At 46.4% G+C, this 13,648-nt stretch overlaps 1 protein-coding gene across 4 annotated transcripts in view; it reads right to left on the bottom strand.

Annotated features, from left to right (window-relative positions):
• LOC132467755 (F-actin-uncapping protein LRRC16A-like) overlaps positions 1 to 13,648 on the bottom strand; it is a 69,997-nt gene that overhangs the window by 8,491 nt on the left and 47,858 nt on the right. For 2 of the 4 annotated variants that reach the window (XM_060065290.1, XM_060065291.1), the window contains 12 exons: positions 12,040 to 12,212; positions 11,423 to 11,491; positions 8,910 to 9,003; positions 8,253 to 8,351; positions 7,705 to 7,833; positions 6,412 to 6,543; positions 5,887 to 6,062; positions 5,191 to 5,278; positions 4,553 to 4,690; positions 2,691 to 2,708; positions 1,435 to 1,501; positions 120 to 340 (listed from right to left, as the gene is read on the bottom strand). In XM_060065290.1, the coding sequence (XP_059921273.1) occupies positions 120 to 340; positions 1,435 to 1,501; positions 2,691 to 2,708; positions 4,553 to 4,690; positions 5,191 to 5,278; positions 5,887 to 6,062; positions 6,412 to 6,543; positions 7,705 to 7,833; positions 8,253 to 8,351; positions 8,910 to 9,003; positions 11,423 to 11,491; positions 12,040 to 12,212 (1,404 nt within the window). The remainder of the gene's footprint in view (positions 1 to 119; positions 341 to 1,434; positions 1,502 to 2,690; positions 2,709 to 4,552; positions 4,691 to 5,190; positions 5,279 to 5,886; positions 6,063 to 6,411; positions 6,544 to 7,704; positions 7,834 to 8,252; positions 8,352 to 8,909; positions 9,004 to 11,422; positions 11,492 to 12,039; positions 12,213 to 13,648) is intronic. The other 2 variants (XM_060065293.1, XM_060065294.1) reach the window with 1 other exon arrangement.

Genomic DNA, 13,648 nt, shown 5'->3' with positions numbered 1-13,648 from the left:
CACCGTTAACGTTCACGGAAACTTGCGACCCGATTGGCTGAGGCTAATCCAATCGGCGGCAGGGTAAAGTTGAAAGACGACGCCCCTCAGTAGCCCCTGGTTCCCGTCGGTCCACCTACGGGTATCTTAGTGGAGGGCAGCTTCTTGTTGCGGCGCGGCCGCAGCTTGGTGAAGTGCTGCAGCTTCTTTGCCTCCTGCGACGGCAGCTCGCCCATGGCGCCCGACGGACGCTTGTCGTGTTTGTGCGAGGCGGCGGCGGGCGGGGCCTGGGCCGAGGCGGGCGCGTCCTCCATGTGCACGGGGACGTCCTCCAGGGCCTTGTCCAGGTCGAACTCCATCTCTGTGAGGGGAGACACGCTGGGAGGTCAGGGGGTGACCGGATGGGGCTAGGGGTCGCAGGGAGATGGGACGGGACAACTGTTTGCGGAGAGTCATGAGTTATATTTGTAACATGCATTTAAGTGTATACAGTGAAATGAAGAAGTGGCAGTGCCAGAGGTGCAGCAAAAGATACAACATGATTTAATGTAATAGCACAGCAGTAATACACATACACAACACTGGTATGCTATTGCAGTACGTAAACAGTTATGAATGAAGAGGTGATTGTATGCAATGTCTGTCAGGTACCGATAGTGTTTTTTGAGATTGTCAGTGTGTGTGATTGACTTGAGCGTGCCCCCTTCACGCTGTAAAGGGGGCACTGATAGGGTAGGACGCTATGAAGGGGGCGCTGGTGGTGTAGGACGCTGTGAAGGGGGCACTGGTGGTGTAGGACGCTGTGAAGGGGGCACTGGTGGTGTAGGACGCTGTGAAGGGGGCACTGGTGGTGTAGGACGCTGTGAAGGGGGCACTGGTGGTGTAGGACGCTGTGAAGGGGGCACTGGTGGTGTAGGACGCTATGAAGGGGGCGCTGGTGGTGTAGGACGCTGTGAAGGGGGCACTGGTGGTGTAGGACGCTGTGAAGGGGGCACTGGTGGTGTAGGACGCTGTGAAGGGGGCACTGGTGGTGTAGGACGCTGTGAAGGGGGCACTGGTGGTGTAGGACGCTGTGAAGGGGGCACTGGTGGTGTAGGACGCTGTGAAGGGGGCACTGGTGGTGTAGGACGCTGTGAAGGGGGCACTGGTGGTGTAGGACGCTGTGAAGGGGGCACTGGTGGTGTAGGACGCTGTGAAGGGGGCACTGGTGGTGTAGGACGCTGTGAAGGGGGCACTGGTGGTGTAGGACGCTGTGAAGGGGGCACTGGTGGTGTAGGACGCTGTGAAGGGGGCACTGGTGGTGTAGGACGCTGTGAAGGGGGCGCTGGTGGTGTAGGACGCTGTGAAGGGGGCGCTGGTGGTGTAGGACGCTGTGAAGGGGGCGCTGGTGGTGTAGGACGCTGTGAAGGGGGCACTGGTGGGTTGGAACGCTGAGGAGTGGAGGGGAGCCCTCACCGAAGGCACGGGACACCGGCCGCAGCATTCGGCTGTGGATGCTTTTCCTCTTGGATTTAGGGGTCATCTAGAAACACAAGGGGTCGGGGAGAGGGGGTTAGACTGGATATCGATAACTCGGTCACGTCATAGAGCTGTAAATACATTCCCTGAATATTATACGCATCTAATGTATCTGATTTATGAAACATCGTGCCCATTTCCATAATGGACAACTGGCCATTAATTAATGAGGATAACGCTTCCATTTAAAATGGCATGAACTTAAGTCACAGAAAATGAATGACTCTATACCTTGGCTTGTAACAGTTGCATCAGATTCTGAATGATAAAATAAGGATATTAATATTATATTCACTACTCTGTCGACGAGGATACTGTTAAATACTCTTAAAAGGGCTGGGTTAAGCTGTATCAGACAGCGTGTAACACTTATTATCAGGAAACCAGCACTTCATGAACTGAACTTATATTGTGCAGCATCTCATTGGACAAGCGCGAGGACGTCATTCTGACATCACAAAACACAAATAAAAACACAATAACACGATCAAATGAGAGCACAACACAAATGGTCTCAAATTTGTGCTTCGTCAAGCAAATTTGCACCAATGATGCACACTGTGTGAGGAACACCGTGCATCATCACCACCACACAGCTGTGCACATCCATGAACAAGTAATGTGCTTTTAAAACACGACCCAACATACTCCTTCCCTCCAAAACGGACAACACGTCCTAGCCAAGGCAAATGGATGAGCGGGCACACAAGCGTGAGTCGGTGAAGCAGCAGCGAGGACATAAACAGTGACATGAGGGTCTATATTCGATCAGGTCCTCAGGGTTAAAGCAGTGTACCACGCGAGGCCAAACCAAACGCAATACCACACGGCAACAAAGGCAACGCTTGTACTGGAACGGACAAGTGAACCAATCAGAGGGCAGCAGTTGAGGAGGTGACATGGGGACGGATGGAGCAGAGAAATAGAGTGAGGAAGCAAGAGAGAGATGAGGGCCGAGTGAAACAGGGATGGCAATACGGACTACAGAGAAAGAGGTAGGAAACCAGCAGAACCATATTGCAAGAGTGAACAGGAACACCATTCCTACTATTTTGTCATGTTGTTCCTATTCTGCGGGTTAACCTAATGTACTATTAACAAATACACTAACATGATGGATGGAGAAAGTGAGAGAAAGGGAGAGAGCCAAAGAGAGCAAGAGAGGGAAAGAAAGCGTGCCCAGAGATACTTACGCTGGTGCAGCACAGAGTCTTCATGACGGCAAGGAGAAGGTTGACAGAGATGAGGACAGGAAGAACAGAATGAAAAAAAGAGAGAAAGAACGAACACACCGTAAGAACCGAGGAACAGATCAAGGAGAGAAAGAGGAAGAGCGGGCAGAGAGACAGCCATAGCAGCATTTGAAAAGAAAAGGTCACAAAATCAAGAGGCCAGAGTATGGACTGGGTGAGATGGGTTAAGGTGAACCATTGACATGTACTGCCACTCCTTATCATTTTAAAAACTTACAACTTTTCTTCTACCAACTACTTGAGAATATATTAAAAAAAGATAGCTTGTGCCCTTTTCCCCCCCACGGGAAATTAAATCCAAATTGTATTAGTTGTCCATGTCACTAGTCTCAGAATAAATAAGACAGACGGACACACCCGCATACTTACAAAGTCACCAGGATCCAACTGCTAGCTCATTAGTCATTCATATGCGCAAACAAAACTAACAGATGGGGTCACACATCTTCGTGTGTGTATGTGCGTGTGCATGTCAACACAACAGATGTTCTGCTGTGCATACGGTCCCCAGAGTATATGCTCTAGTTTTTCATGTACCTAGGCTTTAGGTTTCTAACTCTAAATTTTGCCTTATGAATTAAACATTCTTATATCTGTACATTGAATATTCCAAAAAATATATCTATTAAAAAAAAAAGGTCCTTGATGTATACAGCTATTGATACTGTCCACAAGGTCTAAATTAAAAGCTTTGTTCTTTGCGATGAGCCATTACATAGTTTGTTCATCAGAGGGAGCTGGTGTGGCAGTGTAGACCCTGAACAATATTATATTCAATACTTAAGGTGCTTTAGGTAAGTTAAGGTAAGAGTTTTGAAGAGAGAGCAGAAGAGAGCTGGCCTGATATCTCTGGAACAATCCACAAATAAACCTTTCATTTTAAATTTCCAAGGGACGTCATCGACATGTGCAGCTGCACAACCAATCAGAGCAATGAAATGTGTTACACATCAGTGGCAGCAATCTTTGTTGTTCAAATGCCTCAGATTTGAACAAGAGGAGGGGCCAGACAAACATTTCAGAGAAAATAAACATAAGCTTGCAGATTGGTCTGGCTCCCGGGCTAAAAGAGGACACACTTTTGAAAATAAACAATCCCAAAAACAACCTCTCCCTCCCAAAATGTGGCCACCATTGAGAGGTGTTGTATTCATGCAACATGGTGGAGCTATGAAAGCGCCATGTGAATGAATTTGATTGACAGGCAAGAAGGATTCCACCAACCAGTCACGGAAGAGATGCCCTGATTGGTCAGGAATGAGCTGGGAGTGGTCTAGAATTGAAATGGCTTCATACAGAGGGAGGTGCAGTCAACCAGAACAGATCACAGAGCACTTCACTCGCTAGCAGCAAACAGCCTATGGCATTTCATTGACGCATATTATTGAATTTTGCGCGCAAACATGCGCTCTAATTTTAAAATAAGTTTTGTCCCCTCAGCCATCATAGCACTGAACAAAAATATGTAGATTTTTCATCACTGTATATTGTCCATGTCATGTTTATTCCTACATGTCTACATGTTTTTCCGTGGTGAGAGGGTTTGTTATCTATCATGTGGGGGGTCATGATTGCTGCTGTCTATATGTTTCGATACGTTTTTCTGTGGTATATGTGGGATGAGGGTTTATCTGTTATCTGTTTATGTTGGAAGAGAGTTGATTTGTTATCTGTTTGCTACACAGTGTTGCTACACTACGTTGTGCCTTTTTAAATGTATGCTTCCCTGAAACAATGATCCCCTTTGGGACACTAAAGGACCTAACTGACACACACAGTAAGCCCCGCCCCACACTGCCTACCATGCACTCGAGGTCGTCCAGTCGCTCGCCCTCCAGGATCTCCATGGACGCCCTCTTAGGGACCCGCTCCTCTGGGACGTCCAGGTCCAGGGAGCCCTGCTGCAGCAGGGGCCGGCCCCGACGCACCAGGTGGTCCGCCTGGGAGGGGGGGGGGGGGGGGGGGGAGGGAAGAGGAGAGACAGAGACAGATAGAGAGTGGGGGGGTAGAGACAGTAAGCGGGAGACGGAGAGGGAGACGGAGAGAGTAAGAGACAGAGAGAGCGAGGGGGGGGGGGGGAGAGAGAATAATATTAATTGGTGTTAAATATTTTTATTTTGTTATTTTTGGTATGTTGCAAACGGAGAGACATGATTAATTGAGAGAGCAAGAAGGAGTGTGGGAGGGGGGCTGAACACATAGGGGGGGGAGAAAAGAACCGAGAAAATGGATAACAAGTGATGGAGGAGTATGAAAGGTAATGGAGGACAAGAAGCCATGGAGCCAGAGGGAACAGGTCGAGATGTGGGGAATGAGAGAGACACTTCCCCCGTGATGTGGGGAACGTAAACAGCGCAATCACACCGGTCAGCTGTACAGACACATGATGTCGGAGAGAGAGAGCTGGGTTAGAGTATATCTTCAAAAAAAACAAACATACCAGAGTATGTTGTGAGCTGGACAGAGCTTCCAGGATCTCGTCCACGATGCGGTCGGACAGGAAGGACGCCAAGCTCAGCTTCACCTCACTGAACACAAGTTTCAGACGAGGAGAAGGGGAAGATTGAATCAAACGTTCAATTGAATCGAACCGTATTGTGGGAGCGCGTGTGTGTGTGTGTGTGGGTGTGTGTGTGTGGATGAAGGCTGGTTGAAGCAGTGTCACCTGGCCCAAATCACACTGATTGGACTCTGGGGCTGGGTGAGGCTGCACACCTGTTGCACATTGAGCAATCAATGCGCAACAGGTTCAACCAGCCGTCACCACACACACTCAGGAAGAATGGCATGGCAACATACAGTAGACCACCATGATGACCAACATTATGTGCAACTTCATATGAAACGGCTTTCCAACACCCCCGTCCTCCGTCCTTTATTTATTGATGGTTTATTTGATAGGGACAGACGGTGCTCATAGACAAACTGAGAACAGCAATCCAATGCAAGTAGCATAGTTCTTATAGCGGATCCTATTTTGCAAAACCCATACCCTCTGTCCCATGTCTGGAGGAGCCCAGTGTAGGACCTAGGTGGAGGATGGGGCACGCACACACACACACACACACACACACACACACACACACACACACACACACACACACACACACACACACACACACACACACACACACACCTGATCTTGTTGATGATGTCCACGCCCGACTGCTCCAGCAGCGTCTTGGTGACGAAGCTGGTGGGCACCACCATCTTGGAGGTGCAGGCCTTCAGCAGGTCCTGGCGGAGGCTGCTCCTCTTCATCACGTGGGGACACAGAGACTCGGCCGCGTCCACCATGGAGCCCAGCAGAGCCTGGCAGGAGGGAGGGGAGAGGCACACCCACGTCAACCCAGACCGTCCTCAATGGGAGAGACGTCAACGCTATAATAATACCAAACATAGAGAGAGAGAGAGAGAGAGAGAGAGAGAGAGAGAGAGAGAGAGAGAGAGAGAGAGAGAGAGAGAGAGAGAATGAGTGGGAGAGAGTGAGTGAGTGGGAGAGAGAGAGTGAGTGAGTGGGAGAGTGAGTGTTAGAGTGGGCGAGAGAGGGTGGGTTGGTTGGTGAGTGAGTGAGTGAGTGGGAGAGTGAATGAGTGAGTGAATGAGGGAGTGAGAGAGAGAGAGAGAGACTTTTGAAAGTGCAGCAGCAGCAGCAGCGTACCTGCAGCTGATCGTCCATGACGGACGCCACCTCCCCGGCCATGGACTCCAGCTTCTCCTGGATAGGCCCCACGGTGGCACTGTTGAGCTCTTCCCGGGACACGGCTCCGAGGTGGTAGAGGTTGGGAAGGAGCTGGGAGGAGGAGGAGGAGGAGGAGGAGGAGGAGGTTAGGGTTAGACAGCAGTTCAGCCAGATGGGCTATCTTGGGAACAGCGAGCTTGGTGGGCTTTGGGGGGTCTCAGAGCTGCCTGCCTACACCCTGAGGAGGGTGAAGGAAGGAGAATGAGACTGGCCGCGCAGGCGTAGCTGTGAGTCATGATATAAGTGACAAGTATTGAATGTGACATATTATACCACCAGGTGTGAGTGTCATTAGCCGCTACAAGCCGTTTTGAAAATCTGCCTCTTCTGACATTGGGTGTCCACCTAGATGTGTAATGGATAGATCAGTCTACCAGCCTACCCAGTGTACTGTAGCAACACGTTGCTCATCCATCCGTCATACAATCTATGTGGATACGCCACCAATAATGTCAGAAGAGGCAGATTTTCAAAACGGCTTGAAACTCCTCATCACACTCACAGCTGGTGGTATAATATGTCACCTTTAAGTGTGGTACTGAGAATAAATGTTACAATGAATCCCTCAAAAGAAAAATAAGAAGATATTTCATTTTACATTTTCCTGCCATATTGCCAATAACATGTTCCCTGATTCTGAAATTTCTCTCTCGTTAATACTGCAGAGAAATCGCTGAATGCTCCACACGTCCCAAGCTTTCCCCTCAAACATCCGTGCACTAGTGGGCGATGACAGGCGTTCCAGTTGATTATCAGCCTATCAGGAGCATTGAGCGTCTCGTCTAAAGGTTGCACGTGGCTCGAAGCGTTGGGGAGGGAATGAACCAGGAAAAGACTCCCCGTCTCTCCCCCTTACCTTAATCCCAGGTGAGGGGATACATGTTTAATACCATGTTTATATACTATTGTGTCTTGTTTAGTTTTGTAGTATTTATTCTTCTAACCTGCCCAGGGACTACAGGTGGAAAATGGTAATGTGCTAAAACCTGGTACAATGCATCAAGGTGATTGCTTGATACTTAGATTGCCATTATGATGGCAGTGCAATATTTCCGAGCATAACTAATAGAAAATGCAGGTTGTAATTATTTATATATATTTTTTTATATTATTATTTGCTTGTAGTATTTGCTTTGTTTGTATTTTGATGTGCATAATTGTATATGTCTGTGTGTTAGTACGTTTGGAAAATGTAATAAATATATTCCTCACCGTTTTGGAGTTCCGGGCGTCTCGGATGAAGTTCTCGGCAGACCTGACATCCTCCAGGACGATGTCCGTCTCAGAGTTCCTCAGGGAGTTGAGGTGGTCCTGCACCTTCACGCAGATCCGGTCGATCATCTGTCAAAACATCAGCAGATGAAGGGAGATGAGTGTGTGTGTTCAGTAGGAAAATACACGAAAAACTAACTAAAGAGGGATCAGGGAGAAGGACACATACCACACATGTACTTGTATTTGTTATTATATATTATATTATTATATATTATGCATTTCATTTTCTGAACTTTTTATTTTTGTCCAATCAAATCTTTATTTTCAAAATTAAAATGAACAGGCAAAAGCAGGACATATTTCGTTAAATAATAATATACCGAAAAATACACTATACCTAGTTCATACACAGGGTTAAATAATAAAATAAAAATATGAATAAGGACAGAATTTTCTGTAGTTTTTATGGATAAAAAAATCCACCACAATGAAATGATATTGAACAGACACAATGACAACTCAGGCCCACGGCGGGCTCCTCCTACCTGTTGTGTCGTCGTGGTGACGATGCCCTGCTGCAGTCGATAGGCCTGTTCTTGGAGGTACTTCCTGGTTTCATGATTCCGGTACAGGTAGTTTTCAATCTAAAGGGCAAAGAGGACAACAAGAAGGGATTTTACGCAGTAATAAACCAAAACCACACAGGGAGATTCGTCCGGTTATTCCCTTTAACTCTGAAGCCCTTGAGATTGAAGTTATAATAAAAAAAAGTCTGCTTCAGGAATAAACTCAACTTCTCGTTTGAATGTTTTATCACCCATTCAAAGAATGAAGCAATTAATTTGTGCTACCCATTCTCCGACACGGACGCCTTGAATCTAAACTGCAGGGTTATACCGACAAAATAACGCCCAGCTACTTCTACTTCCTATCCAACACAATTTCTGCTCCACCACCGAAACCCATGTGTATATGTTTTGTTATGTAAAAGCAGGAAGCACACACTCCCAGATGAGGTCTTTTATACGAGGCACATCCTTTTAAAACGTGTTGAGTGGCATCCCCTTTGTGAGGGGCCAGGTAGCTGAAGGGGGATTCTTTATCTCATCTGAAGTAGGCATGCTTAATGGGCTCTGCAGCCTTCGGCCCCAGAAAGTGTTATTTTGGGACCCACTTTTGTGCAACACAATGAAGGCACAAACCTTCAACAGGGCGTCTTCGGTCTTCTCTGGGTTGGCCTTGAGTGCCTGAGAGGCATCAATGATGGGTATGGGCATGAAGCGGATGGTGAAGTTCCTAATGGAGCAGAGAGACCAGTCAAACACAACGGAGAACGGGCACACAAGTACACAGCCCAACTCACACACGGAGCTCATTCTCTTAAATGATCTCTTCTGCTCTTCTCTCCCATTACCCTCCTCTTGCCTCCCTGACAGTATTCAACAATAAAGCACCACACAGTCGTTCTCTATTTATTCTCTAGGGTCTCTTCACACTACTACTGGCTAATGATCCCCGAAAACTATCATTATGAGCACTGCACGGGGGAGCTCATTCTTCACTGCGGAGTAAACAGCGAATATCACATGAGACTGATGTTTATAAATCAGATCTGGGCACAGATACTAGAATCAGGCTCTATAATCTGACCCAAATCTTATTGCGAGGAGACATGGCAACTCAATAGAGTAGAACTCATTTATAATAATAATAAAGTAATAACAGAACAAATGTTGAAAATGAAGATTCAATCCAAAACGAAACACAGCATTTGCCTCTGTATGGTTGCATTACAACGCATGGCCATTAAGTGACACGCACACAGCTTCACGGATCGTTGCTTTAACATGAATGAAGTCCATTTCATAAAGCTTTAATACAGATGGGCAATGACAGGTTTCTTCTACTGAGAAAACAGAGCACTATGGAGCACTTTATGTCATGTTATTATCATTCTTAGTTTATTTGTCAGGGACAATGCAGCGCAGATTATTACCTACATAATTATCTCAGTCAATGCCATAACAATGTGTTTAGATGTGTTGCATAGAAGGTTTCTAGCCAGTTTGCAACCAGTTGGCTGAAAGAACTACAAAGTCTGAGGTAAACAGTCATGCAGCAAATATCAAGATCAACATTTCACAGATTCATGACCACATTACATGAACCGCGCACTGTATGCATGTGTGCATAAACATAAAGACATAAAGAACATCACAAAACAGCACATCACATAACAACACAAACCCCAAACAGCCAGCCGCTCGCACCCGCTCCCCTATACCCATCCCAGCCCCTCTCTAGAACTCAATGACACACGCAATCCACCCCGGTCCAGTTTCAGAACAGCCTCCTGCGCGCAAAAACATGCTGACCTTGACTGCAAGTTTAGTCTGAGAAGCAAGGACACTGAGTCTGTCTGTCCGTCCGTCAGACACCGACCCAGACGGGCCTGGGCTTCACTCACCAACGCCCGGGGTAGTTCAATGGCAGCGGTATGCGTGTCTAGTGCCCACCCGGTAAACTCTAGGGACATCTTGTCAACAACAGCCGAAGCCCTGACCCTTTGATGAGCTGCTTCCTGCGTCCCAACTCATCCCCCATTACACTGCTACACACCTCACCCACCTGGGACCTCCATGCACTGGCCTTCAATGCCGCGCATACCAACGTGGGGGTATGATCGCCATCATCAGCCTACATTATTTAAAACCTTATTTAAAAACCCAGAAATTTGGACTACTTTCACATCCATATGATCGTGACATTAATATTGAATCACGACGCAACACTATTAGGCATCGTTTATTTTTCCCCCAACAAAATAGAAGAAAGAAAACTGCAGTTGCAGCCCAGGTCCCATAAATAAGGTTTAGTGCCACTACAGTAGCAATGTGCAGGACGTTCACATTGTCTGTACTGCATTACTTTGTATGCGTTTTAAACACAGCTTTAAGCACTCTGAGAGAGAGAGAAGCTGAGAGGAAACGATATGTGGGGAGATAACAGTCTTCCTCATTAACTTCAATCTCTTCAGTATCTACACTCTCCTCCCCTAACCTTTGTCTATGACTATCTACACTCTCCTCCCCTAACCTTTGTCTATGACTATCTACACTCCCCCTCCTGTGCCTCCTAACTCGTCTCTCTGACCTCTCAGTGTTCACATTGTCGGTACTACATTGCTTTCTATGCTTTTTAAACGCAACTTCAAGAGAAAGAGTTCCTCTTTCCCTTCAATCTCTTCACTGTCTACACTCCTTGCCCTGACCCTCTTACCATTAAGGTCAGAGGGATATTTCCGCTTATCCTACAGTTATCAACAATGATTCAACATTAGTTATTTTCATAAATAATGTATACCTTTTATATCCTCAATCAGCTGAAATCCATGTATTATTCTGCCACGCTTGTTTGTTTTGCAGTTGGCTTTTTTCCATTGGTTCTCTTTAATCGTTGTTGTTTATGTTTGATTCGTAGCAAATTGATTCCAAACTATTAAAGGCTATCCCGTCATAGCACGATAATGAACCCCCTTGGAACATTATGGACCGTTATGTAATGATGCGGTATAAAAGCATATATTATTAAAGTACACCTTAATCTATAGACATTTCCCAGGACACCGATGACATAATGCATGCATGGAATCAATGGTGTGTACGCACACGCACACACACACACACACACACACACAGTCAGTGTGCATACTTACTTCTCTAAGGCGAGTGATACATCTTGTAGGCCCTGGGGACTGATGTTGTTTTTGTCCCAGATCACTATCCTGCCCAACACAAACACATGAACACATTCTAAATCCCCCATGTTTGAAGGAAAAGGCAGGGGTGATTCTATATTGTTGTTATTATTATTTTTATACAAAACCATATTCCAAGATCTGCATTGAAAATCAAACGCATATTGTAGTGCTTTCTGTCTAGAGACGGGCCAATGTATTGATATCCTTACGTCGGCCGAAACCAATTCACCACAAATCAAGTGTGTAAGGAAGCATGGATGAATGCTCATCATCATAAAGAGGATGAATTATTCAGTACACTTCACTAAATGGTCTTCACACAGCACAACAAACTATGCTGGTTTGCACTTAATTAAAACGTTTGTGTTCTTAATTAAAACGTTTGTTCTTACAATCTGCTTCAATATCCCTGAAAACAGATACAGACAGAGACCCACCCACCCACACCCGCACACACACACACACACCCCGCTCCTAGACACACATACACCAACTCCTATACACACAAACACACACACACACAACCACTCCTACACTCACACACAAACACACACACACCCACACGGCCCTACCGGAGTTTGGTGTTGATCTGCAGGGCCTTGGCCAGCATCTTGGCGCCCATGTCCCCCATGGCGTTGCCGCTGATGTCCAGCCGGGTGAGGGAAGAGTTGCTGCCCAGGGCGTTCAGAACGATGGTCAGGTCGCTCTTCAGCCGTGAGTCCGCCAGGGACAGAGAGGTGAGGGGCTGGAGGGGGGAGAGAAGAGGACCAAGAGCCTCAGTGTGTAAATGGTAAATGAGATGCATTTTATACAGCGCTTTTCTAACCATTGGCCGCCCTAAACGCTTTGCAATATTGCCTCCCATTCACCCATTCACGCACACGTTCACAGTTCACAGAGTCAGCCATGCAAGGCGACAGACAACTTGTCGGGAGGGTGAGGTGCCTTGCTCAAGGACACTCCGCCAACCCGCTGTACCACCTGAGCTACTGCCGCCCCTGTGTGTGTGTGTGTGTGTGTGTGTGTGTGTGTGTGTGTGTGTGTGTGTGTGTGTGTGTGTGTGTGTGTGTGTGTGTGTGTGTGTGTGTGTGTGTGTGTGTGTGTGTGTGTGTGTGTGGAGTTGTATTAGACTAATTCAGATGTAATTTCTTATACATAGGCAGAAGATCGCCTTTATAGACGGGACAAATTAAAGGCAACTTTTCTGCTTCTTTTGTTGAATGATTATGTGGATTATCCTCTCCCTTTCTTTCAAATTAGTTCACATATGATTATGCACATGAGGTACTAAGAAACAACCAATGATGAATAAGTAATAAGCTTCTTTCCAAAAACAGTTTTTTTGTGATGGAAAGCATTTCAAATCAAGCTGGCACTACAACATCAAGACACTGAGGGAAGGAACTATTTGTCAACAACATTGACAGTTTTCCATCATCACAACATCATGCAGCATGCTTTTTGTCCCTCTTAGAACCTCATACTAAATGATTGCTGGGGATAAGAGAAGGAATCGTTTAGCAGTAGGATCAAATGGATTTCTTAAGGATGAGAGAGAGAGACCTCGAATTAAATAGGTATCTGTGACAGAGCACTTATTCCTTCTTATGTGGAGGATGGGTGTATAATGCATGAAGCCACCGAGATTTACAATCTGCCTTCTCTCTAAACCGGCCTTTTAACAGCTGGTCCCATCTGCTGAGACTTTAAACAATACACAATAAACAAACCGACAGCAAGGAAACCCAGGGATTTTCCCCAGATAAGTCTATGCGTGTGCATAGACTAAGTAAAGTCTAAGTAATGTTGCGTGAAAAATGTAGGTGGTATGCAATTTTATTAATGGGTGTGGGCCTGTACATAATGGGTGTTCATAAATGGAGCATGTTTTTGTCAACGTATAAACATACACCGAGAAGTAATAATTAATGGTTTAAACACTAAAAAGAGCGAGAGCGCGGTCGAGATTATGATCCAGAGAGCGAGCGAGAAAGAGCGAGCGAGAGAGAGAGATTTCTTCTTTATTTATCCCTTGTGAGGGTTTGTAGTCTGGCTGCATACATGTGGAGGAGTGCTGGTCTGGAGGAGGGAGATTGCGCGTGAAGGGGATGAATTATACACAGTAGATGGGGCTTTCCCATGCATGCAATGAAGTTTATTCCCAAGGGGGATGGAGTTGAG

The sequence above is a fragment of the Gadus macrocephalus genome, chromosome 11, assembly GCF_031168955.1.
Source record: "Gadus macrocephalus chromosome 11, ASM3116895v1".
In the NCBI taxonomy this organism is placed as follows: Eukaryota; Metazoa; Chordata; class Actinopteri; order Gadiformes; family Gadidae; genus Gadus; species Gadus macrocephalus.
The sequence above is the reverse complement of the archived record's forward strand: the minus strand, read 5'-3'. Positions and strand labels throughout refer to the sequence as shown.